This window comes from Emydura macquarii, unplaced genomic scaffold (assembly GCF_026122565.2).
Source record: "Emydura macquarii macquarii isolate MOO-44397 ecotype Brisbane River unplaced genomic scaffold, CSIRO-AGI_Emac_v2 contig_1170, whole genome shotgun sequence".
Classification (NCBI taxonomy): Eukaryota; Metazoa; Chordata; order Testudines; family Chelidae; genus Emydura; species Emydura macquarii.
Window position 1 is genome coordinate 1,989,809 of NW_027131307.1, and position 23,604 is coordinate 2,013,412.

The 23,604-nt window shown below is 47.7% G+C and overlaps 1 protein-coding gene across 1 annotated transcript in view; it reads right to left on the minus strand.

The window, feature by feature from the left end:
- HYDIN (HYDIN axonemal central pair apparatus protein) overlaps positions 1 to 23,604 on the minus strand; it is a 293,633-nt gene that overhangs the window by 31,445 nt on the left and 238,584 nt on the right. Inside the window, exons 53-67 of the mRNA XM_067546885.1 lie at positions 19,721 to 19,919; positions 18,424 to 18,523; positions 17,654 to 17,753; positions 16,861 to 17,029; positions 14,716 to 14,954; positions 12,021 to 12,141; positions 11,142 to 11,346; positions 9,122 to 9,357; positions 7,894 to 8,045; positions 7,596 to 7,785; positions 6,507 to 6,615; positions 4,256 to 4,516; positions 3,516 to 3,658; positions 1,709 to 1,927; positions 325 to 485 (exon numbers count right to left, since the gene is read on the minus strand). Coding sequence (XP_067402986.1) covers positions 325 to 485; positions 1,709 to 1,927; positions 3,516 to 3,658; positions 4,256 to 4,516; positions 6,507 to 6,615; positions 7,596 to 7,785; positions 7,894 to 8,045; positions 9,122 to 9,357; positions 11,142 to 11,346; positions 12,021 to 12,141; positions 14,716 to 14,954; positions 16,861 to 17,029; positions 17,654 to 17,753; positions 18,424 to 18,523; positions 19,721 to 19,919 — 2,604 coding nt within the window. The remainder of the gene's footprint in view (positions 1 to 324; positions 486 to 1,708; positions 1,928 to 3,515; positions 3,659 to 4,255; positions 4,517 to 6,506; positions 6,616 to 7,595; positions 7,786 to 7,893; positions 8,046 to 9,121; positions 9,358 to 11,141; positions 11,347 to 12,020; positions 12,142 to 14,715; positions 14,955 to 16,860; positions 17,030 to 17,653; positions 17,754 to 18,423; positions 18,524 to 19,720; positions 19,920 to 23,604) is intronic.

Below are 23,604 nucleotides of genomic sequence, written 5' to 3' on the forward strand. Positions count from 1 at the left end.
TAGTTAATGTCATGGCAATGTTTGGGGCGGAGACTTCTGATGAGCACCAAGAAGCCCTTGCACAAGCAAGAGCAACTCTTCTACCTCCTGCTGCTTATCAGCCATCAGAAACCATCAGCAAACAAATTCAGCTACTTCCTGGAAGCTCCCGTCTACAGACAGGGCCAGCTAATGTAAGAGCATTGAGCCTCCCCCGTCCCAAAGCCTGAACACCTGGAGCTTAGTAGTACTGTTGAATAAGTTGGCCTGGCTATGTAATATCACTTCCTTCACTGGTAAAACCAGTTTTTCTGAGTTGGTCCCTGTGTGATCTCAGTTTCTCACTTGAACACCCTGGTCTGGAAGAGCAAGGTCTCCTTGAACTGCACCAAGTTAGTTTCCAGTTTGAACAGGGTGTAATCAACGACAGCACTGATTCGAAGTTCTAGCTCTCGGCTGCTGTCCTCCAGAGCAGTGTGGGCAGGTTCGGGATCTGTCTCTATCACCTTCAAACAGAAACAAGGGAAAAACAACAGTAATCCTGGCTAAGCGCTTGAGCCCCTCTGGTCCCCAGAGCCAGACTTCAAACCACCATCGAAAGAGCAAGGGCCATTCAGACACGCCTTCTGCCACTGGCCAAAGTTCTGGAGCAAACAGACACCAACCAAATGACAGGAGAACTGTCCTTGGGGGAATGCTGGGGTGGCCGTGCCTCAGCCGGTGTCTCATGGGAGCAGGCGTTCAGCAGAGGGATTGGGGAAATGGTGGCTGCGGATCAGAGTTGGTGAAGAAGTATAAAGGAGCCCAGGCCTCAATGTCCGACATGCTCTCACCCCTTGTTAATAGAGTGGTCCCACCATTGCAATCACACAAGTAAAGAAGCCCATGGCTGAATGAACATAGAGACTGACTTTCCCTTTTTCCTTAGCAGTGGGTGTTTTTCTCCAGGTCATGGCTGGGAGTAAAGTGAGACTGAATTCCCTTTCCACCCCAGGTGGAGGGGAATTGATTGGAAAGGCCTGGGGAACTAATCCTTCTTATGGATAAAGAAAATATCTGGCTTCTAGGTCATTCAACCTTCCAAAACTTTGAAACATTAATCACTTCTATTTTTCGCTTTGACCTGGTAAAAGCAGCAAAGAGAGAGTTCTATGGGTTCCTGAAATGACCTGCTACGTAGCTCACTAAACTACCCGCTAACACTATGTTGTACAACACAATACTGCACAGAGTAAAGATGTCATGAGGGAAATCTCAGCCGTTAAAACATGGAGTGTTCCCTTCCAAATTCAGGTAGGGGAAAGGAAACACACAGTGGGAAAGTAGGGACATTCTTCCACAAGAAACTTGTCATTAGAAGCTGGTGGGTCTAATTCCCTACTGACTGAAATCAGATTAATACACTGTAAGGACCAAAGGGATCATTCAATCATCTAGTCTGACCTCAGTTAGAACCCAGCCCACTGCATTCCCCCAGCAACCCTGCACTGTGCCCACTAGCTTGTGAATGGCTAATGCATATTGCCAGAAAGGCCTCCAGGCTGGGAGTGAGGACATCCAGAGATGGAGAATCCACCTCTTCCCTTGGTAGCTGGTTCCAGTGATTCATCCCCTTCACGGTTAAACAGAGCAGCTGGAGCCACTTAGTCAGCACTGAATGTGGCCCTTTGTCTTTAGGCTACACACGCATGACTCCAAATGCTACTGTGGTTGTTTCACTTGCTCTCACCTTCCTCTTTGTAGGGCGCGTGGTCGTCAGGCTCCTCACAGCATCCACCCACTTGACAGTATGCAGGCGGTCGTCCCAGTCAGGCACCTGGTCCGCAGGAAGCTGGAAGGTGATTCTGGACACCTTACATTTAACCGTGTGCATTTTGAAGGTGACGGGAACATTCGATTTCAAGGTCACTGTGATGTCCTTAGCACATCCAGCATGGAGGTGGCCAACCTGGAGAGGATCATACAGCCAATGCTGCTATTTCATTCCTGGTCAGCCTGTGACCAGCAAAGGAGGGAGTATTACTGTGAGCGACATGGAGCAGAAATGGAAGGGCTATCATAGGAGCCTGCATTTTTCCATGCAGGGAATTTGGTACGAGATTCACCTCTGTTTGTTCCCAACCTAGGCAATGGTGGAGCAGGCCACCAGCAACAACAGACTGAAGGAACCAACTCTAGTGGATGCAGCAAGGAAGCTAATGGAAAGAAGATGCAGAGCTGGATATCAGCATATTGATGACACTGTAACCTACAGCAACTCACAGTCTCCCTCAGTGGCCTTGTGTAACGGGGCGTCTGGCCCTGTAAGTGAAGCTGAGAAGGGCTGCGGAGCCAGTGGACAGGCTAGCTGGCTGACTTTGCCAAGTCAGAGAGCCAAGCCAGAGAAAGCTGGAGGGAGCTGAAGGCTGAGAGCAGCAGAGGGAGACGCTTGCTAGTTCTCTAAGCTGGAGAGCTGAAGCTGGCAGGCTGGGGAGGGGTGCCGGAGTCCAAGCAGTGAGCTGGGGTGTGGTCAGGGGTGCCCAGGCTCTCCTTGCTGTGCTGTCACGATGTCTGTGCAAGGACGGTTTGCAGTAAGTTAACCCCAGAGGACTATTTGCAGTGAGAAGCACTGTTTGGGTTGTTTCTGGGCAGTCTGGTGGAGGGAAACTGAGGCAGGGAGCCTGTTCTGCCCCACGAGGGTGCTCCAGGAAGGCATGGCCCTATCACACCTCAGTTAAAAATGGGAATGGCCACATTGACCCAAGTAAAATTTTGCAAGTGAGAACCCTCAGGGAGCGAGATTGGCTGCCCAGCAGGTAAGATCCGCTCACTCTCTCCCCCGAGGGCTGACAGCTGCACCCCCACATTACTCCCAGCCCTGCAAGCCCAAGGAGTGAGAGAAGCGAACCAAGGCACAAACTGGAGCTCCTGCATGGCAGCAAGGAGCCCTGCCACCCAGCTCTGGGCCAGTGCTCTGCTAACACACGCAAGTCATAGACTCTAAAGTCAGAAGGGACCAATATGATCATCTAGTCTGACCTCCTGCACAACACAGCCCACAGAACCTCACCCACCCACTCCTGTATTAGACCCCTGACCTAAGACTGAGTTACTGAAGTCCTCAAATCATGGTTTAAAGACTTTAAGGTACAAAGAATCCACCAGCAAGTGAGCTGTGCCCCATGCTAAAGAGGAAGGCGAAAAAACCCCACGGCCTCTGTTGATTTGCCCTGGGGGAAAATTCCTTCCCCATCCCAAATATGGCGATCAGTTAAACCCTTAGCATGTGGGCAAGACTCATCAGCCAGACACCAGGAAAGAATTCTCTGTAATAACTCAGAATCCACCCATCAAACATCTCATCACAGGCCATTGTGCATATTTATCGCTAGTAATCTAAGATCAGTCAATTGCCAAACTAGGCTGTCCCATCAGACCATCTCCTTCATAAATTTATTAAGCTCAGTCTTGAAGCCAGCTAGGTATTTTGCCCCCACTGCTCCCCTTGCTAAGCAGCCTCTGATGCCTGAGGAAAAAGCAAAGTGGTCCCTGTATACCTGGGGGGAGAAGACAAGCGAAGCCACAGCAGGCCATTCAAACCTCATCACGTCAGCTTTGCTGCGATTGGTTATCGTGAAGATCACCTGGTAGGGCTTCCCGATGTGACAGTCCCCAAACTGGATGTGATCCTCCCTGGCAGCTGGGAAGAATGAGAATGGGGAGGCAAGTACAGCACTTGTAGGGCAGTGACTCCTCGCACAGCACCTTTCCTCTCCTATATGTGACCCCCTTCCCCTCCATGGGCGTACACACGTCTGCTTCAGAGCATGCCCTCTTCAAGCCGTGCATCCGGCTCTCAGCAGGACACACACACCCCTCTCCACTCACTGGAATCAAAAGGCCATCACAATGAGACATACATTGCAGCCTGCAACACACCTTTCCACTTGGAGGACATACGGTCAGATGTCCTGTGTAATACAAACAGACACACAAACCCAGCTGCAGAGAGGGCACAATAAGTACCACATGTGCCAGCAGCTCCTGTATAGCTCCAGTCTCCACTGGATGTCAGTTGAAAGTGGACTGCTTGAGCTGACATATCTCTTTAGGGATACTGTCCCAGTACATGTTGGCCATTTCTGATCCTCCTCTTCTAGCATGAGCCACACTGTTTTCCCTGCAGGTAAGGTCCCCCATCCCAGCCCTTGGGCTGTTCCTGCTCCCTGCCTGCTCTCAATAATCTGCTCCCTTGATGCTGTTGGCTGGGGCAGACCAACACATCAATGCTTCTTACCCTCCACTCTGTCCTCCTCCAGCTGCCCCTCTGCATTCTCCTTGTGGGTCTCTGCTACCAGCCCATGAATATTATCCAGCGTGATGTCGTCTTGGTAGCCCTCTCCCACAATCTGAATGCTGGTTTCCTCATACTGGTTGTCCACCACTGACAGATGGATTTTCCCTTCCACCCGCTGGGCCAGGCAGGGTTTGAAAAGCACATCAAACTCGGCTGACTCTCCATTCTGCAGAACCAGGGAAGCTGTGTGAGGTCTCCTTCCTGCAAAGGAATGGCGCGTTTGGGCTGAAAATAAGACATGAGAGTTGCAGACCTACAGAAAGAGACATTGCTAAGGGGTATTAACAGGAAAACCAGCTAAAACATGGCTGTCTCCAAAGCCTTGCTCTCCTGGAGGATGGCGGAGATCCATAGGGAGGAGGTGTGTAGGCCGCGGAAGATATTTGTGACACGTTGGACAGAGATAGGGGCTTGACGGGCCTGGTTAGAACTGGTTTGATAAGAGGCACTGCTCAGCTTGGTAAACAGGCTGTGCAAGGCCATGTAAATTTGTCTGTGGTGCCAAAAGAGGAGAAAAGTGAGAAAGCAAGGTCAGGTGCTGTAAATTAGCCCGTGCTTGCTATTCCCTAAAAAATGCTGTATAAAAGCTTAAAATGCAAATTGCGCAATGAGACTCAGCCATGAATCCATTTGGATTGCAAGGCAAAATCCCCCGGCAGCCCGCTTCGCAGCTCGCACTAAAGTCTCCTGTGGCTGTTTGGAGCGTAAGCCGTGATTAAAAATAAATGTACCTAACTGGTGTGGGCGTGTTTTTGTTCCTCACCTGGTATCCAAAACCTGCAGGCAGCTGTGAGCAGCAGTGCCTGGCATATCAACTGGCGTCACGAACAGGATACTGGGGAAGGAAGCATGCCCTTGTTTGGGACAAAGGCACCGGGGGGGGGGGGGGGGGGGGGGGGGGACGGAGGTGTCGGCCGCATCCCCGGGTGGCCCAGTTCCGAAATGTGATCACCCGTGGCTAAAAAGGTTGGTCGGTGGGCTGTGCCGACCGCATGGCTGAAGCTCAAAAGTGTGGGGGCCGTTATGCCAGTTGTGCTGGCAAGGGTCATAAACAAGCTCCGGCTAAAAAAAAAAGGGTGGGCAAAGCAAAAGGCGGTGGGGGAGCGGGGGCGGCTCCGCGCCCTAGAAAAGCAACTTCGTAAAACAAAAAAGGGGGTGCAGGAGTTCCAGGCTAATCTGGACTCCACAAAAAAAAAAAAACACTGGCTAACCACAGCCATTATAAATCCCTAATTAAAGGGTTAAAAAATGTGTTACTGTCAACCTAAAATTTAAAATAATTGTACAAGGTTAATTGGTTGTTCCCCCCCACACACTTGTACTTCTGTTTTTTTAAGCTTATTATCAAAAAAAATTTTAAACAGTACTTAACCCTTTAAATACTTCCAGGCTTCATAAAATGCAATAGCTTTTAAAAACCAAACTTATGGCTGTAAAAAAGTCAGCCAAGCATAAAAAATATAAAAATAATGTTGTTGTTTTGCCTGCAATTAGTAACAAAATTTATATATAAAAAAAGGTGTTTTAAGCAAAGGGCGGTAAAAAATGTTTTTTTTTGTATTTTAAAATTTTAAAAAATGTGGGCAGCCCAATGTGGTGCTGTAAAAATGCTAAAAAAAATTAAAGCAAGGTGTCACAGCAGACTCGCTCTATACTGCAGGGTCCATGAGTATGTTTTTGCTGCAGAGTTAACTTGGGCTGTTACTCAGACATTGCCTCCAAACTGACTCCCATCCGCATACAAAATCCTCTCACCTCCGTTTGATGGTGCTTTCTAACGGGGCTAGGTGACCTGTCCACGGTTATTGGAACTGCTTTCACTCAGGCTGATCACCCACCCACTTTGCAGCAAGGACTCAGGCTGATAATCTTCTAATGCCTTCCCACAATTCCCCCATGTGCCCAGAAGCACAAATTCTCCCACAAGTCACTGGGAAAGAATCATAGAGTGACTCAGCGCACTGCAGCACGCAGACTCCAGGGACGTGCCCTGGAAATCCTAAGGACACAAACTGGTATCAGCAACACCACGGAGGACCCAGTAACTTGGATCTGTGGTTGCCCACCCCAAGGCTAGGCTAACTCCGGGGCTCAGATCCTGGAGCCAATCACCTGAGTTAACTTCCCCGTGAAGACATCCACTAAGAGAGCTGCTGGAATTCTTCACTCTTGGCATGGTTATTGCATTTACCTTCTCTACCCGATTCATCTCCCTCACTCTGAGGCACATAGATGCAGTTAGTAGTGGGCCTGGCCTTCAGTGAGAAAACTCCATAGTCATCCAACAGGTCAACCATCACCTGAAGAAAGGAAATCACAAAATATGGCAACACAGGCGAGGATATGGAGTCATCGACTGTTACTGATGTTCCAGAGAACTGAACACTCATTGCTTTCACTGTGTCAGAATGTAATTAAATAGAACAGACTGTATTCCTCTGCAACTGAATAGACTGTCATTAGAATTCAACTGAATACAATAGAACGTGATTAGAAGGCAATCAAATAGAATAGAATGTAATGAGAAAGTATTAAAAGGTGACTATAGAATAGAATTTAATTGGAATTCGTTTTAATACTTCCTAATTACAATCAAGTAGAATAGCATGTAATTAGAGTGTAATAGCATGTAATCAAATATAATAGAATGTAACTGAGGAGAATGGAATTAGAACATAATAGAATGGAATTAGAAGGTAATAGAAGCATCCTCATAATTAGAACCAAACTGTGAAGAGGAAAACAACAGGAGGTTTTTTTCTGATATTGTTAAGTCAGAAGGACAAATCGGTCAGAAAATCTCATGCCCCCGAGGACAAATAATTGAGAGACAGTCATTCGCTATCGCCCGACACCCATTTCATTTAGTGGTTTATTAAGGCACAGGAAGGAGAGCTGGTACAGAGAACCAGAATATCAGACTAGAGAAGACAGTGAAGCAGTTATTGGAAAGGAGACACAGATGAACAGTCAAAAGCCTTCCCTTTTCGAACTGTCCTATAGACTCTGTTAGAAAATGAGAACTTTTCTATTGGTCTCCAGAAGCATCCTATGAAATTGAATAGAGAATTATATCCTTACTTTGGAATGCTAGAGGATGGAAGGATCCTTTAACACATGCAGAAAGGATCTCATTCTCTATTAAATTCCACAGAGTTTTAATGTGCTTTCTACACATCTCTACATGTATCATTTGTATTAAGTTCTATAAGCCTTGTACATAATGGGAGAAGAACTTACTTCAGTGCCATCTTTTAAGCTTTGGCTAGCCAGTTATTACCTGGACAGGTATCACGCCACTGTTCTGAAGGACAAAAGGGAGTTCCTCCGACCGATCTAGCAGGAGCCTCTTGAAGAGGAGCAGTGGGTTCCCTCTTTTGTTGCGGAGAACAGGGCGCAAGATGGTCACTCGAGGGAAGTTCCCGTCTCCGGTGATATCAAATGTTAAGTTTCGTGATTTAGCAACCAAGCTGCAGGGAGCAGGAAAACATCCTTGTTCCAGACACATGCCTGCTATGTAACAGAGGACAGATGGAGGTCAGGAAAGCCTGCCCCCGGGAAGCAGTGGGTTAAATTACCTTGGCAGTCCATCAATGAAAGCCTCAAATATGCACTGGTAGCTCTGCATGGTCTGTGGGGTGAAAGTCACTGTAGCAAAGGCATGGGAGCGGCTGGGGACGCACATCCGAACGGGATCCACCTCAAAGATGTCGTTAATGCGAGCAGCAGCCTTAGGGGAAAGCCAGACAGCAGAGGTGGTATGAAATACCCCTCCCCTGGACACGCCGGTGGAATTCACACACTCAGACAGTGGAAGAGCTGTAGAGGCAAAACTCTTCCCTCAGCTGTCAGGAGGTTCCCCACTGCCGTCACAGGAGGTGATGTCAAACAGCATGTTTCTTGACTTAACGAATGTGCTGGCAGGATCAGAAAACCATGTTATAAATGCTGGGAAATAGTGGGGTACCTGAGACACCAGTGTGTAATAACTGAAGTCCAGGGCTCACTTTTTAGCAGCCACCACTGCATGCATAGTAGATAGCTGTTTGTGTGGTTGTGAGTCACTCAGTTAACTCCACACTTTGGTGCATAGACAAATTACTGCTCATCAGACCCTTGGTGTATATCAGGAATCTCACTAAACACCCAGCCTGAGTGAGAGAAAGTTGTCCAGTTGAAGAAGAGGACAAGAGATCAGAGGGTGCTGAAAACAATCCAGCCTAGCCGTAGGCTGGGGCAGACTAACACATCGGTGCCATTTCTCTGTGTATCATTTTGTGAAGGGCCAGGATCAAACTGAGGAAGGGGCTTGTCACAGTGTGGGAGGCTGGCAGGTTTGGCAGTGAAAGGGGTATGAAGGGGGCTGCGTATCACAAAAAGGTTTGGGGGCTGCTATGAGGAATGGGGATCCTGTGTCACCCTATGGTAGAGAGGGGACATTCTTCTCTAGAACTCATTGGGGGTATGCTTTCTTCCTCCTCTCAGTACGTGGCTGCTTATCAGACCCCTCAAAGTGCAGAGCACCCAAGTGATCCATTGGTGCTCAGCTTACCTTGCCTCAGACCAGGCAGAGCCAGCAGCGGGCTGGTCCGGAGGCATCACTGTGGATCTGGCAGTGTGGGATCAGCATGGGCAATGATCTGACACTGCCGGGCAGGGCTGGGAGTGACAGTCTAGTACCCTAAACTGGTCCAGACCACACAAGGCTGCCCCACAGATCTCAGAAACCCTGTACACTGCTCCAACTTGCTGGTGGGGCCACCAGAGGATGGCCTCACACTGGTCCCTCCAGCCTCTTGTTCTTACCTTGGTGGAGACAGGCTTGACTGCAAGGACCACATCACAGGGAATTCTGCCCACATTAGCGACCTTGAACCGAGCTGCTGCCTGGTGCCCGACCAGGACATTACTGAAGATGAACTTGTTCTCATCTGATACAAACACCCCGCCACCTTCCACAGTCTGCAAGATCTGGTAAAGGTTGATGTTGCTGCAGATCCGATGTTCCTCAAAGATGGACCCAATGTCATCAACCACAAAGGCTGAGGAAAGACGGACACACACGACAGTTGAGCCAGTGTGTTCACTTTGGGGCTGAGAAGCAACAGGCGTAGTTTGTCTTGGGAGCAACTCTGCTGATGTCAGGAGTACTAATGCACCATGAACTTGGCTCAAGAAGCCTTTTGCACAAGTCAGGGTGAGCGCACACCCTGGGGGAGTTGTTGGCAGTGGGTATCAAACCTCGGACCACTGGATTTTAAAGCATGTGCCTCCACCACCTATATTTGCCTAACCTGCATCCCCTCAGCATGGTACTCCGCCCCATGGCAGTGGTGGTTGGACTACATGGAGACAAGTTAATGAGCCCACTACAATCAGAGCCAACAGAATGGGACATTTAGTTGTGGTAGTAGCCACTCAGGCTTTCAGAACTAGAGGGCCCAGGTTCAATTCCCACTGCCCCAGGGGTGTGGTGTTACATCAGAGTTAACAAAAACCAGCTCTGTGGGCTGTATTTCTGTGAAGAAGAGCCTTCACATAGGGCAAAACTATCAGGAAGAGAGAACATATGTTGTACACAAAAAAAGTAACTGACATCACAGGAACATCTCTGTGATCAACCTGCTGTTATGGCCGAGCCCCCTGGGCAACCAGGCACTGCCCTGCACCACTAACAGGCCTGATCTGCTCCTTGAGGTTAGCTGAATGGATTCTTTCCCTGTTCCCCAGGGTGTAAATGCTCCCTTGCCCCATCTATAATGGATTGCACCCTGAAGCTCTGATCTGTTCCTTCCTCCCTTTTGCCTGGATACATTTTGCCTGCGCGAGGCTGGAGTAAAGACGAAGTGCACGTGCCAGGGTTTGGCCCAGACTCTGTTCCTTATTCCAACTCTTTTCTCATGATCCCTCATGGCAAAAAAGCAGCAGCCAATGGGGAATGGCAAAGCAGATATGCTGCAGGCCTCGCCGCCAACCTATTCAGTCCTTCCGGATGCCGGCCTCTCTATGAGGAAGGATGGGGACAGAAGGCCCAATCCAAAGCCCACTGAATTCAACTAACCTCACTTGGCTTTGGACCAGGCCCAGAAACAGCTATTCAAGGCGGTGCTGGAGAACGCTGTCTGTTCGTCTGTGCTGGCGCTCTGCACTGGGTGATTGTTCCAGCCCCAGGCTTTAAAGGGGTGACCCAGGCAGGTCAGAGGAGGGGGCTGAAAACTTTGAGCTACAGCGCTTGCAAGACTAGGAATGTTCATGCTCGAGAAAGGGAGGTTGAGAGGTGCTGTGACAGCTGTGTCTGAGACTGGCGGGGAACGGAGAATGATCGTTGTCTCTCAGCAGCCAGGACTGAGCCAGAAGCTCATGGGGGAAAACACAGTGAAACATTAGGAAACGCCGAATACCTCTGTGAGCAGCTAAACAACTGTACAAGCTGCCAGGGGTCACCGTCTCTTCCCCTTCCTGCCCTGGCGAATCAGATCTCCGGTTATCAGCCCCTGCCTCCTACCTCCAGCAGTCGCCAGTAGCTGATGGCTTCCTGCCCATATAACACAAATAGGCTGGACACCAGCAAGGGGAAGGCCTTCCTCAGCCTGCCTGCCAGCAATCCATTTACCCTCAGAAGCATGAGAGTTACCTACAATCCCATAATGTGCTGCCAAGTCCACCAAGGAAAGGAGGCAGGCAGGGGAGTTTTTCTAGATGAGCCATGTTCTCTCTCAAGGGCGGTGACAGGGATAATGCAACCCCTCTCCTCTCCATCTGCTCCATGGGGAGGAGGGTGTGGATGCAGTGATTCAGCCACTGGCTGTATGGAATGTGTCTATACCTGGTAGGCACGACTCAGCAATCAAGGTGTATGGGACGCCTCCTGGATTATCGTCGGGGTCCCTGTCAGTGATATCGATGGCCAGGTATTCCTCACACTTTCCCACTGGCTCTGCTAAACAGTCAACTGTGATGATCTGCTGGCCTCCTGCAGGGATGGATCCAAACCCAGGGTACACTGTGAACATGCCTAGAGTGAAGCGAGCCTGCAGAGAGTCCAAGGAAAGGCAGTGCTCAGGTATTCTGCCATTGAACAGCCCCAGGAGAGGAGTATTCCACTCCCATTGTTTCTCCCTGCTTCCCTGCAAGATGCCATTACCACTGCACATTCCTGGGATTGCTAGGGTATGGAACGAACTCTCAGCAACTCCAACAGCTTTCTAAAGAGGTTGCATAAAGCACTGGGCTGTCAGTGTAATGGTCACGCCATGTGCACACAGCCCAGTTCAGGAACCTAGCGCAGTCCCCCATCCCAAAGGCAGCAAGGAAAGCATCAGAAGCCTTCTGGTCAGCTTGAGGGGGATGCTGGCAGACGTAGAGGCAGCAGCATCTGATCCCCCATGGTCAAAGAAAGGGGATTGGGAAGTAAAAACAGCAAGGATCCTCTGATTGCTGGTGGGGAGCAAAAGAGAAGAGGAGAAATCCCTGGCTGGCCAGTAGGAGGAAGTGATGAGTGTAGAATGACTGGGGGAGAAAAAGGGAAAAGCATGAAAGAAAGAATCTTAGCTCTGGAGCAGAGATACCGTCAATGACAATAGTGCATTCCCTGATCCAGATGCCCCAGCAGGGTCAGCATTGGGGGAGCAGAAGAATCCAGACTGAAGCAGGCTCTAGCAGACTCTGCAGCGGATGTGAGGAGTGGGGTGGAATGTGCGCTCACCTGCGCAACAAGGTTGATGTCCTTCTGCAGAGATTCAGTGCGCTTGCTTTGCTTGCCAACAGGAGGGATTTTGCTTAAGGTGTCGCTGTCACGGGAACGGGAGTGCTTGATATGAGACGCTCTGAAAGAGACAGCAGAAATATGTCATGCTGGGGTCTTCACTGTGTCCAACCCCTCCTGGGTCTGACTGTCCCGGAGCTGGGATTCCCTGAGGAAGGGGCATACCCATTCTGAGTAAGTGTCCACATTTAATATACACATGCCCATGTCTGGCTGGAGACCATTAATAATAATACTGTGGCACTTTAAAGACTAAACAAGTCTATTTGTAGACATAAGCTTTCGAGAGACTTAGCTCTCTTCTTCAGATGCAGTAATACAGAAAATAGGTAACACAGAGGTATCTTATAGGTATCCAGGTGCTTTGAGAACAATGGGGGAGGTGGAGTCCGGTACTTAAGACCTAATGACGACCATTGAGTAGGAGGTGAGAATGGGTGAGCAAAGCAATTCACCTTCGGTAGTGAGATAGCCATTCCAAGTCTCTGTTTAAACCCAGTTTGAATGTGTCAAGTTTGCAGATCATTTCTAATTCAGCAGTTTCTCTTTGAAGTCTGTTTTTGGAGTTTTTTTGGAGAAGTACAGCAACTTTCAGGTTAGAGACAGAATGCCCTGTGGAATTAAAGTGTTCTCCCACTGGTTTATGGATGTTATTATTTTTTATGTCTGATTTGTGTCCATTTATCCTTGTGCGTAGTTATAGTCCAGTTTGGCCAATGTACATGGCAGAGGGGCATTGCTGGCACATGATGGCATATATAACATTAGTGGATATTCAGGTGAATGAGCCCCTTATGGTGTGATTGATGTGGTTAGGACCAGTGATGATTGTCATGCTGTCTGGAAAGGGGGGGGCCCCTGAGGTGTATTCAGGAGCTCTGATTACTCCTTTCAACACCAGTCTCGCGTTGGGGGTGTCATGCGGGCTGGCTTGAGTGGGGGGGCATTTAGTATATTGGGTGTCATCAGTATGGCAGAATCATAATAATCCATGTGGGATATGCCATGTCAGGTACCGTTAGGAAGGTTATAATGTGCTAAGTAAAATAATAATACTTATGTTCATGTGTGATATGTGAAATGGAAGTTATAGATGTATTGGAGATATCTGTGTTTCAAATTGTTCTGCCTGGGCAACACCCCAGATAGGAAGGCTGCAGAACAATGGCCTGCTTAATGGCCCATTAAGGCATTCCCAGGTGCAAGGGGCCCTGAGGGAGAGGCCAGCATTACCACTGAGTCACCAGAACCTGCTTACGTGACTCTGGACTCCATTGCAGGCAGCCTACATGATGAAGCATCAGGACTGTCCCATGTGACTATGGACCCCAGGCACACCGGAGGAGTCACCAGGATTGGCCCATGTGACTATGGACTCCATTTTGGGTCTTGTGACTGCCCACAGGCCGCATGGCCGGGGGAGGGGGTTTATAAGATCAAACCACAGGATCCATCTTTGTCTTTGTTCCTGTCCAGTCTGCAGACATACACCTATCTCTGGACCAATTCATCTTGCAACTGAACCGAAGGACCTAGACCCATCCAGATACTGGATGTGAACCAGAGAGAACTACACAAGCCTGCAACTCCACATTTCTTCCAGAAACCTGAAGTATATGGACTTTTAATCATTTGTATATCTGTGATTTACTTTAACCCTTTAACATTTCTCTCATGGTTTATTTCTTTCTTTTTACAATAAACCTTTAGTTTAGATACTAAAGGATTGGCTGCCGGCGTGGTATTTTAGGTAAGATCCAAGCTTATATTGATCTGGTGCTGTGGCTGACCCCTTGGGGTCAGAGGGAACCTTTTTAGCAAAGAGCAGAGAGTTTAAGTAACTGGTCTCTTTGCTGGACCTAGTGCTGATTTGGGAGCCTGGAGCTGAAATGCAGTGAAGGGGGCTGTGGGCATTTGTGGACTGGCTTCGTGATATCCAGTGTGGGGTAATCAGAAGCAGTTCGTGGCTGGTTGGGAAGCCAGGCTTCAGTGTCACCCACCAGCGTGGGGAGAATCTGCTCTCCTTTCGCAGCCTGCCCCGACCTTGGCATTATCAGTTGGCTACCCTGGGCACAGGTCGTATCACAATGATGTCATTAGAGACCATGTGTGGGCAGAGCCGACAACGGGGTTTGTTGCAGGGATAGGTCCCTGGGTAGGATTTTTTGTAGGGTGTATGGTTGCTGGTGAGTCTCTCTCAAAAAATCCTACCCAGGGACTCCACCTCCCCCATTGTTCTCAATGCACCTGGATACCTATAAGATACCTCTGTGTTACCTATTTTCTGTATTACTGCATCTGAAGAAGAGAGCTAAGTCTCTCGAAAGCTTATGTCCACAAATATTAAATGTGTTAGTCTTTAAAGTGCCACAGAACTCTCGTTGTCTTTGCTGTATACAGACTAACACGGCTACTCCTCTGGAACAATAATAATACTGATTACGTATGCAACCTTTCATCCATAAATCTCAGCACTTTACAAAGCAAGCTACTAATAAGCCCTACCTCTTCTATAGCCCTTTTAATCAGTAGAGCTCAAAGCACTTTACAAAGGAGGGCAGTATCATTATCCCCATTTTATAGATGCGGAAACTGAGGCACAGAGCCATCAGCATTAGCTGGTGCTTTCTCTTACCCCTTTTTCGGTGGGACAGGCAGATCTCGTATTAGCTTGCCGATGAAGTATTTGAAATCGAGGGCCCCTTTGTTCTCCAGAGTGAAGCTGCAGGTCTTACGGGTGCCATTCATCATGGAGCCAAAGTTGATGAGCGAGGCAGGGGAAATGCTGTACTTGGTGAACAAAGAATTCACCGACACTTTCACTGGAATGCTGGCAATGGTCTCCCCTCCTTCACAGACACTGGGCTCAATCACCTGGGCAGAGGAGGGTGAATAGGCACAAGGAGTTCAAAGGACTCTGCTGGTCTCAGTTTTATGAACCCACAGAGTTGTGGCTACAGTCCGGAGACCTGGCACACTTAGCCAAGCTCTCCCCACTTTTGTCAGTTCCCTGGTGACTTGAAGGCCTTTGTCGCTCCCAAGGTTACCCTTGGAAAGATTGGGGAGAAGTCCCTGGGAGCTTCACCCACTCATTGATTCCAAGGCCAGAAGGGCCCCCTGTGATCATCTCGCCTGAGTCCCTTGTAGCACAGCCCAGAGAGCTGCCCCGCAATCATCCCCAGAGCAGATCACTTTGAAAAACGTCCCATCTTGGTTTAACCATGGGCAGTGATGGAGAATCCACCCTGACCCCTGGTGCATTGTGCTAATGGTTAATTACCCTCATTCTTAAACATTTGCACCTTATTTCCAGTCTGAATTTGCCAACCTCAACTCCCAGCCACTGGATGGTGTGATATCTCCCTCTGCTAGCTTGAATAGCCCATTATTAAATCATTGTTCCCCTGTAGATATTTATAGACTGTGATCAAGTCACCTCTAAACCTTCTCTTGGTAACGCTAAACAGATTGAGCTCCTTGAGTCTGCCACTATCCAGCAGGTTTTCTAATGCTTTCAGCATTCTCGTGGCTCTTCTCTGAGCCTTCTCCAATTTACCAGAATGCTTCTTTAATTGCGGGCATCAGAACTTGCCACAGGATTCCAGCAGTTGGTTGCACGATGCCAATTGCAGAGGTAAAATAACCTCTCTGCTCCTACTCACGATCCCCCTGTTTATGCATCCCCGGATCGCATTAGCTCTTTTGGCCACAGAATCACATTGAGAGCTTGTGTTCAGCTGATTATTCACCATCACCCCCAAATCTTTTTCGGAATCTCTGCTTCCCAGGATAGAGTCCCCATCCTGTAAGTATGACCCACGTTCTTCCTCCTAGAGGAACACGTTGACATTTAGCCATATGAAAACGCAGATTGTTGGCTTGTGTCCAATTTACCAAGTGATCCAGATTGCCCTGAATGAGTCACCTGACCTCTTCCTCATTTACTGCTCCCCCAATTTTTGTGTCATCTGCAGACTTCAGCAGGGATGATTTTCTGGTTTTTCCAGGTCACTAATAAAATATTAAATAGTGTAGGGACAAGAACTGATCACTGGGAGACCCACCACAAGCACATCCACTTGATGACAAGTTCCCATTAACAGTTACATTTGGAGACCTATCATCTGTCCAGTTTTTAATCCGGTTCAATGTGGGCCACGTTTATTCTGCATCATCCTTGTTTCCCCACAGACAACACTCCTGCACTATTTCCCACTGGAGAAAGTTTGAAATGGAGTCCCTGGGTGATAACTTTCCTACAGTCAGCTATCCTGAATCATCTTCCCCACTGAAACTTAGAGAATGGCTTTCTACTCCAGTGGCTGGGTCAGTACTATTCCTTGCAGTGACTCCTGCTGGAAGGGGCTTAGAGTGAAATCTTCTATAGCCAACATGCTCCAGAATTATTCTTCTTATAGGGACTCCTTGGCTGGGAAAGGCTAAACCTGGAGCAACCATGAGCTCCTTCAAGGTCAGGCTCCTTAATCCAATCCACATATCCCAGGAGAAGCTAGGACTGGAGAGGCAAGTACTGCTGGCTCTTTAAATACCTACTCCAAAGCTAGAGGGGGACGCTCAGCCCTGCTTCAGGAACATCAAGAAAGGCTTTGACAAATCCATGGATGGTAGTCTGGATCTCTGAGCTCAAAGTGCATGCCCACCTTTGTGTGATGAGTAATATACAGATCACAGCTATTACCTCACCCGCACAAGGCACCATCAGCTAGCTGTCTTGGCCATCACAGCTTGGCCGGTGTGAATTTCTTCACAGGCATCTCACCTGGCAGTACAGGATAGGCTTGTCCTCAATTTTCATTTCCTTCTTGGAGCGAAAGGTGATCTGGATCTGAGTAGGGCGATCGACAGCGGCTAAAGTCCCCTTCTGGGGCTGGATGTTGAAGACAGAATTCAAATTTGTCAGATTGGCGTCAGTGGATTCTAGAATGAAGCTGAAGGATGAAGACAAAACAAAGACTCTGTGAATTGGCCCGTTCTGTTAAGGATCCTAGATACAGTCACATAGCCAGGAAGCCCAGTTAAGAGCCTCTGCAGAAGACACTTAGGAATATGAAAAGGGCCATTAAGATCTCACTCAGCTTTGTTCTAGAGATTCTAGATGGAAATTAAAATTGTGGACTTTAGCTTGATAGACTTCCAAGGCCAGATTTTCCAAGGCCTTTAAGTATGCACCTGTCTGTGCATATAATCTGCATTTTCGTTCCTAACTGCCTGGATTGCAGGGCGCAGAACGTGCTCATGCTTTGCAAAATGGAAGTTCATTAAAAAAAACCCTGACCCCTGAAATCTGCAAATAAATCACAGCCACTGGGGAATGATTTACATTTTGTTGTGTCTCTGTTTCCATTGTCATGCTGTGTAGTGTACTGTAGTGTAAAGTTGTTGGTGTGTAGAAGGATGTTGTGTTGAATATTTGAGTGGTGACCTCTGAGCTTTGCAATTTAACCTAATTGTGATCTAGCCAGTCCAGGAAGAGGAATGAAGGAACAAAAGACCAGACTAATGGGGACAGCAAATGTTTGTACACCATACAGCTGAAATGGTTAGTAGTTTACCTGTATCCAATCTCATATTTTCCTTTGTTCTTCAGAGACAGCATTTGCTTAGCTTCATCCAGTACTCTAATTATCCCGAAATCCAAACCACCATCTGTACCTGCAGAGACAGGCGCAAGTAGGAGGAGAGATGGGGATGAATACTCAGGTCTTGAAGTAAACACACACCTAAATCACAAGATTTGAATCTCCAAAAAGTCAGAGTCCTCTAGAGAAAGTCTTCATTTGCCAAATTAAGTCTTCATTCGCCAGGATGCTTCACTGCCCTTTTTGTTAAACTGAGAAGAACTGCACGGCTTAGTGGCCAAACACTGTAGTTTTCATTTCCTTGCAGTGTAACATGCCTATAAGTTTATGTCTTTCTCCGTTCTGTGTACAGTGCAGAGCCTTCAAAACTTGCCAGGTGCCTGCTTAGATAACCTGCATGTTAAGAAGCTGACTTTTTTTATGGGCTTATTTTTTATTATGGTTTACACTGCAACAAATAAAATAAATTGCATACAAAAAAGTTACATGAACAGAACGTTAAGGTGAAGTCAAGCACTCAAAAGGATGGAAATGCCAGTATTAAGATTGCCCCTGTAACCTGAATTCATCCCCTTGGTGTGTATATATCATGATACAGTCTTTAATCACAGACTATTTGTTCCACTGGACCCTTGTCTCATTCAGTTACACATCTGAACCATGTGCATAATGAGGGCAACCTTAATACTTCTTAATGATCCAGCCAGACCATCCTGGCTGGGGGCGGGATGACAAAGACTGACCTTTGGGGAAGCTGATGTCCAGAGCCACATCATAGGACTCGGCAATAACTTGGATGTTTTCATACTGCACAATCCCCAGAATGTTTTCCATGTCTGAAACCTGAGGCAGCAAGAAACAGCCTTCGCTCAGAGCAGTCTCTGACCTCTGCTAACTAACATCACACGAGTTCTTCACACGGCCAACCACACCCACCACCTGCCTCCTCCTTTGGCATCAAATTCCAGTGGCAGCAGCCGTCCAGCTGCAAGGCATTTCCTACTCTGCTGACCTCATGGGCTGACCAATAGGTTTCTGCTGCTGTGTGAAACATCAGCCTCATTCTCCGCCCTTCCAGCCTGGGAACCTCACTGCTAATGACGCTGTCTGTGTTTACCAGCACAGCTTGCAATGAGGGATGTTCCTATCAAACTCAGCCAAGCTCACGAGGCAGCTTTCTAAGCATCAGCCCTGCTGTAATGGAGGAGATAGGGGAGGGGCTCCCATATTGCCCCTTTTCCAGTGATTTGTTGCTATTTAAATTTCAAACCGAAGCTTGTTTCCGGCTGGGTCCTGCAATCAGACTCTCCAGCAGTGACGTGGCAGAGGCTGTGCGTGTGCCTAGAGTGACTCCTGATGTCCCAGGTGGGACTAGCCAATGGACAATGGAGAATACCATGTCAGCGACTCTGAATCAGCCCAGGCCCTGCTCCATGACCCAAATCAACCTGCCTCGGGGGGCTGGATTTGCTCTTGGATGGCTCTATCACCCAGGTGTTAGCCCAGCCCACTGGTGGGAACTGGGGTTGCCCCGAAATGAGGGGCAGAGCTGCATGGGACCTGCCCTGTTGGAGAGACCCAGGCTAGCACCCTAGGGATTTGTGAGACTCGGATGCTCTGAGATACACCGGAATATGTTTGATTCAAATCAAGAAAGCAACAGAAGCATGGACGAAAGTGCCCATTGGTCCAGCGACCTCCCCGCAGGTGCTACCTCCCCACCCCACCCCATGACACCTGATTACCCAGCAGGGCCTCAGATACAAGAGGGTTCCCTCACTGGTTACTTCATCTCCAGGAACTTCCAGACCTGGGAGGGGGAGGGGAGGTAGCAGACACGTACAACTCCTTGCAGACTCCTAGAAGACCATGTCGTTCACCACACCTGGTCACCATCACCTCATCCATTTCATCTGCCCCTGGCAGTAACCACCAAGTGCATGGATGGATTAGTGTCAAGCCTTGCCAATGCCCATCCAAAGAGTCGGAAGGCAGGGCTGCTGGGTTTGCAGTTTCTGGGGAGGGAAGGGTCTGCCTCACCTCCAGTCGGATGATCTTCTTAATGTTAAGAGGCTTCGTAGCTTTAAAATGCAGCTGCAGGCCGTACTCTGAGCGGGGACCGATGGTGCCTTGGTCTTGCGAGACGGAGAAATCATCCCCCAGGTTCTCCAAGCCACTGAGCCGCCAGGCGACAGGCATTGGGGAGGTGTTTTTCAGGAAAAGCATCTTGGTGTCCTTTCTGAAAGGAGAGGAAGACACTCAGCCATTGCTGCCAAAGCAGCCATTTTAACATTGCATTTGAATGGAGCCCAGATCTAGTCTTGCATGGCCTATTAAATCACATAGGCCCAGCTGGACCTGCAGGGTTTAACTGTATTCAGTTCATTCTTACTTTGTGTGCCAGAAGCCTAGGTTCAAGTTCTGGGGAGAATCACAGAGTTCAGGTTACAGTGAACACCAGCAAAATAAGAACATAAGTAGCAGATCAACATTTGCCCTGTTTGGATCACTTGAACTAGTGCTGTGCTGGCTCTCCATTCCTACACATAGGAGTAGGGGGCACCTGGGGTCATTCTGATGCACCAGGATGACTGTGGGTCACATGCAGAGCCCTAATTTGGAAAAGGTGCACCAGAAAGTTCTCTCTGGATTGCAGCTACCGATTCACAGGTGGACAGGGAATGAGAAGTGGACTGATGCAGGCACTTGGATACTAGGCATGTGAATGGGATGTCACCATTTGGGTTCTGTGTTGTAGTCAGTAGATAGTCTACATATACATAACCCTGCCTCAGCATGGGGGGGATGGATTAAATGACCTCTCAAGGTCCCTTCCACCCCTGTCTCTGGTTGTTTTACTGTGACTGTTCATCACTTGAACTTGTGAATTTAGAGTTAGAAGCTAAAACTAAGGCCTTGTTCAAAGGCAGAAGATGGAAGGGCAGGTTTGCTGAGGAGACGTGGGATGATGAGTTACGTGCAATGAGTCAAGATGCTTCACTCCCGGCTGATGAGCAACCCTGCCTCAAAGGTGACCTGCAATGGATGTAAAGGAGAAGACAAAGCAGAGCCTGACTGCTCGCTTTCTGGGTTGTTAGACACTGCAAGCCTGGAGGTGGCCTGTGAGAAGGTGGAGGAGCTGAGCTCTGTGCTATAGGACCCAGAAAAGCAAAGACAGATTCCTTCTGTTCCCTGCGACGTGGGCCTCACTGGAGGAAGGGTGCTAAGGGAAGGGAAACCAGCAGGAGAACTGAGGTCTCACTGGAAAATAAGGGGATAAGGCATAGCGACCACTAAAACTCAAAGGAATCCCTTGCAAACCCTTGGGAGCTGCAGCATGGAGCAGTCAAAAACATGGACCTGGGAGAAGGGTCAGGATCTGGGCGCCATTATAGCAGGGATAAAGGAGAGACAAGACAGAATATAGAGATCAAATCAGTATCTTAAATGTCTGTATACTAATGTAAGGAGTGTGGGGAATAAACAGGAAGAACCAGAAATGCTAGTTAATAAACACAACTATGACATAGCTGGCATCACAAAGACTTGGTGGGATAATACACATGACTGGAACATTGGTATAGAAAAGTACAGCTTGCCCAGGAAGGATGGGCAGGGAAAAAAGGGAGGAGGTGTTGCCTTATATATAAAAATGCAAACACTTGGACTGAGGTTGAGGTGGATAACCTTAAATAGGAGACAGACTTGTTGAAAGTCTCTGGGTAAGGATAAAGGGGGTAAAAAACAAGGGTGATGTCATGGTAGAAGTCTATTATAAACCATCTAACCAGGATAAGGCTTTTTATAAACAATTAACAAAATCATTCAAAGCACAGGACGTGGTGGTGATGGGGGACTTCAACTAACCAGATATCTGTTGGGAAAATAACACAGCGGGGCAGAGATTATCCAACAAGTTCCTGGAATGTATTGGAGACAATGTTTTATTTCAGAAGGTGGAGAAAACTACTAGGGGAGAAGCTGTTCTCGATTGAATTTTGACAAACAGGGAGGAACTGGCTGAGTATTTGCAAGTGGAAGGCAGCTTGGGTGAAAGTGATCATGAAATGGCAGAGTTCATGATTCTAAGGGATGGTAGGAGGGAAAACAGCACAATAAAGATAATGGATTTCAAGAAGGCAGATTTTAGCAAACTCAGGGAGTTGGTAGGTAAGATCCCATGGAAAGCAAATCTAAGGGGAAAAACAGTTCAAGAGAGTTGGCAGTGTTCCAAAGAGACATAATTAAGGGCACCAGAGTAAACTATCGTACTGTGTAGGAAAGATAGGAAGTATGGCCAGAGACCACCCTTGCTTAACCTGAAACTCATAAAAGAGAACTACAAAAAGTGAAAAGGAAGTCAAATTATAAAGGATGAATATAAACAAATAGGGACAAAATTAAAAAGTCCAAGGCACAAAACAAGATTAAACTAGCTAGAGATATAAAGGGCAACAAGAAAACATTTTACAAATTCATAAGAAGCAAGAGGAAGACCAAGGACAGGGTAGTCCCGTTGCTTAGTCAAGCTGGAAGGGCGTATTGAGTGGGGTCCCGCAGGGATGAGTTATGGGTACAGTTCTGTTCAATATCTTCATCAATGATTTAGATAATGGCATAGATAAAGTTTGTTGATGATACCAAGCTGGGAGGGCTTGCAAGTGAATTGGAGGATAGGGTTAAAATTCAAAATGATCTGGATAAACTGGAGAAATGGTCTGAAGTAAATAGGATGAAATTCAATACGGACAAATGCAAAGTACTCCACTTAGGAAGAAACAATCAGTTGCACACATACAAAATGGGCAATTACTGCCTAGGAAGGAGTACTACGGAAAGGGATCTGGGGGTCATAGTGCATCACAAGCTAAATATGAGTCAACAGTGTCATACTGTTGCAAAAAAAAGCAAACACCATCTGGGATGTATTAGCAAGAATGTTGTAAGCAAGACACGAGAAGTAATTCTTCCGCTCTATTCCGTGCTGATTATGCCTCATTTGGAGCATTGTGTTAAGTTTTGGATGCCACATTTCGGGAAAGATGTGGACGAATTGGAGAGAGTCCAGAGAAGAGCAACAAAAATGATTAAAGGTCTTGAAAACCTGACCTGTGAGGGAAGATTGAAAAAATTGAGTTTGTTTAGTCTGGAGAAGAGAAGACTAAGGGGGACATGATAACAGTTTTCAAACACATAAAAAGGTTGTTACAAGGAGGAGGGAGAAAAATTGTTCTCTTTAGTCTCTGAGGATAGGATAAGAAGCAATGGGCTTAAATTGCAGCAAGGGAGGTTTAGGTTGGACATTAGAAAAATCTTCCTGACTGTCAGGGTAGTTAAGCACTGGAATAAATTGCCTAGGGAGGTTGTAGAATCTCCGTCATTGGAGATTTTTAAGTGCAGGTTAGAAAACACATGTCAGGGATGGTCTAAATTATTCTTAGTCCTGCCTTGAGTTCACGGGACTGGAGAAGATGACCTCTCGAGGTCCCTTCCAGATCTATGATTCTGTGAGTCAACTTGTGGAACTCCTTGCCAGAGGATGTTGTGAAGGCCAAGACTATAAGAGGATTCAAAAAAGAACTAGATAAGTTCATGGAGGATAGGTCTATCAATGGCTATTAGCCAGATGGGCAGGGATTGCTGTTTGCAGAAGCTGGGAATGGACAACAGGGGATGGATCACTTGAGGATGATCTGTTCTGTTCATTCCCTCTGAAGCACCTGGCATGGATGCTCGGCTAGATGGACCATTGGGCTGAGAATTATGCTTCCCAGTAGCAGTTACCCTCCCCCAAGTGAATGAGCAGAGGAGAGAAAGTGGAGACAAAATCCAAGCCCTTGAGTCAAAATAAGCAACTTGGAAACACCAAACAAGGCCTGGCCCCAGAGCGGGTTCCAGGCTCTGCTGTGACTATCCTTCGAAAT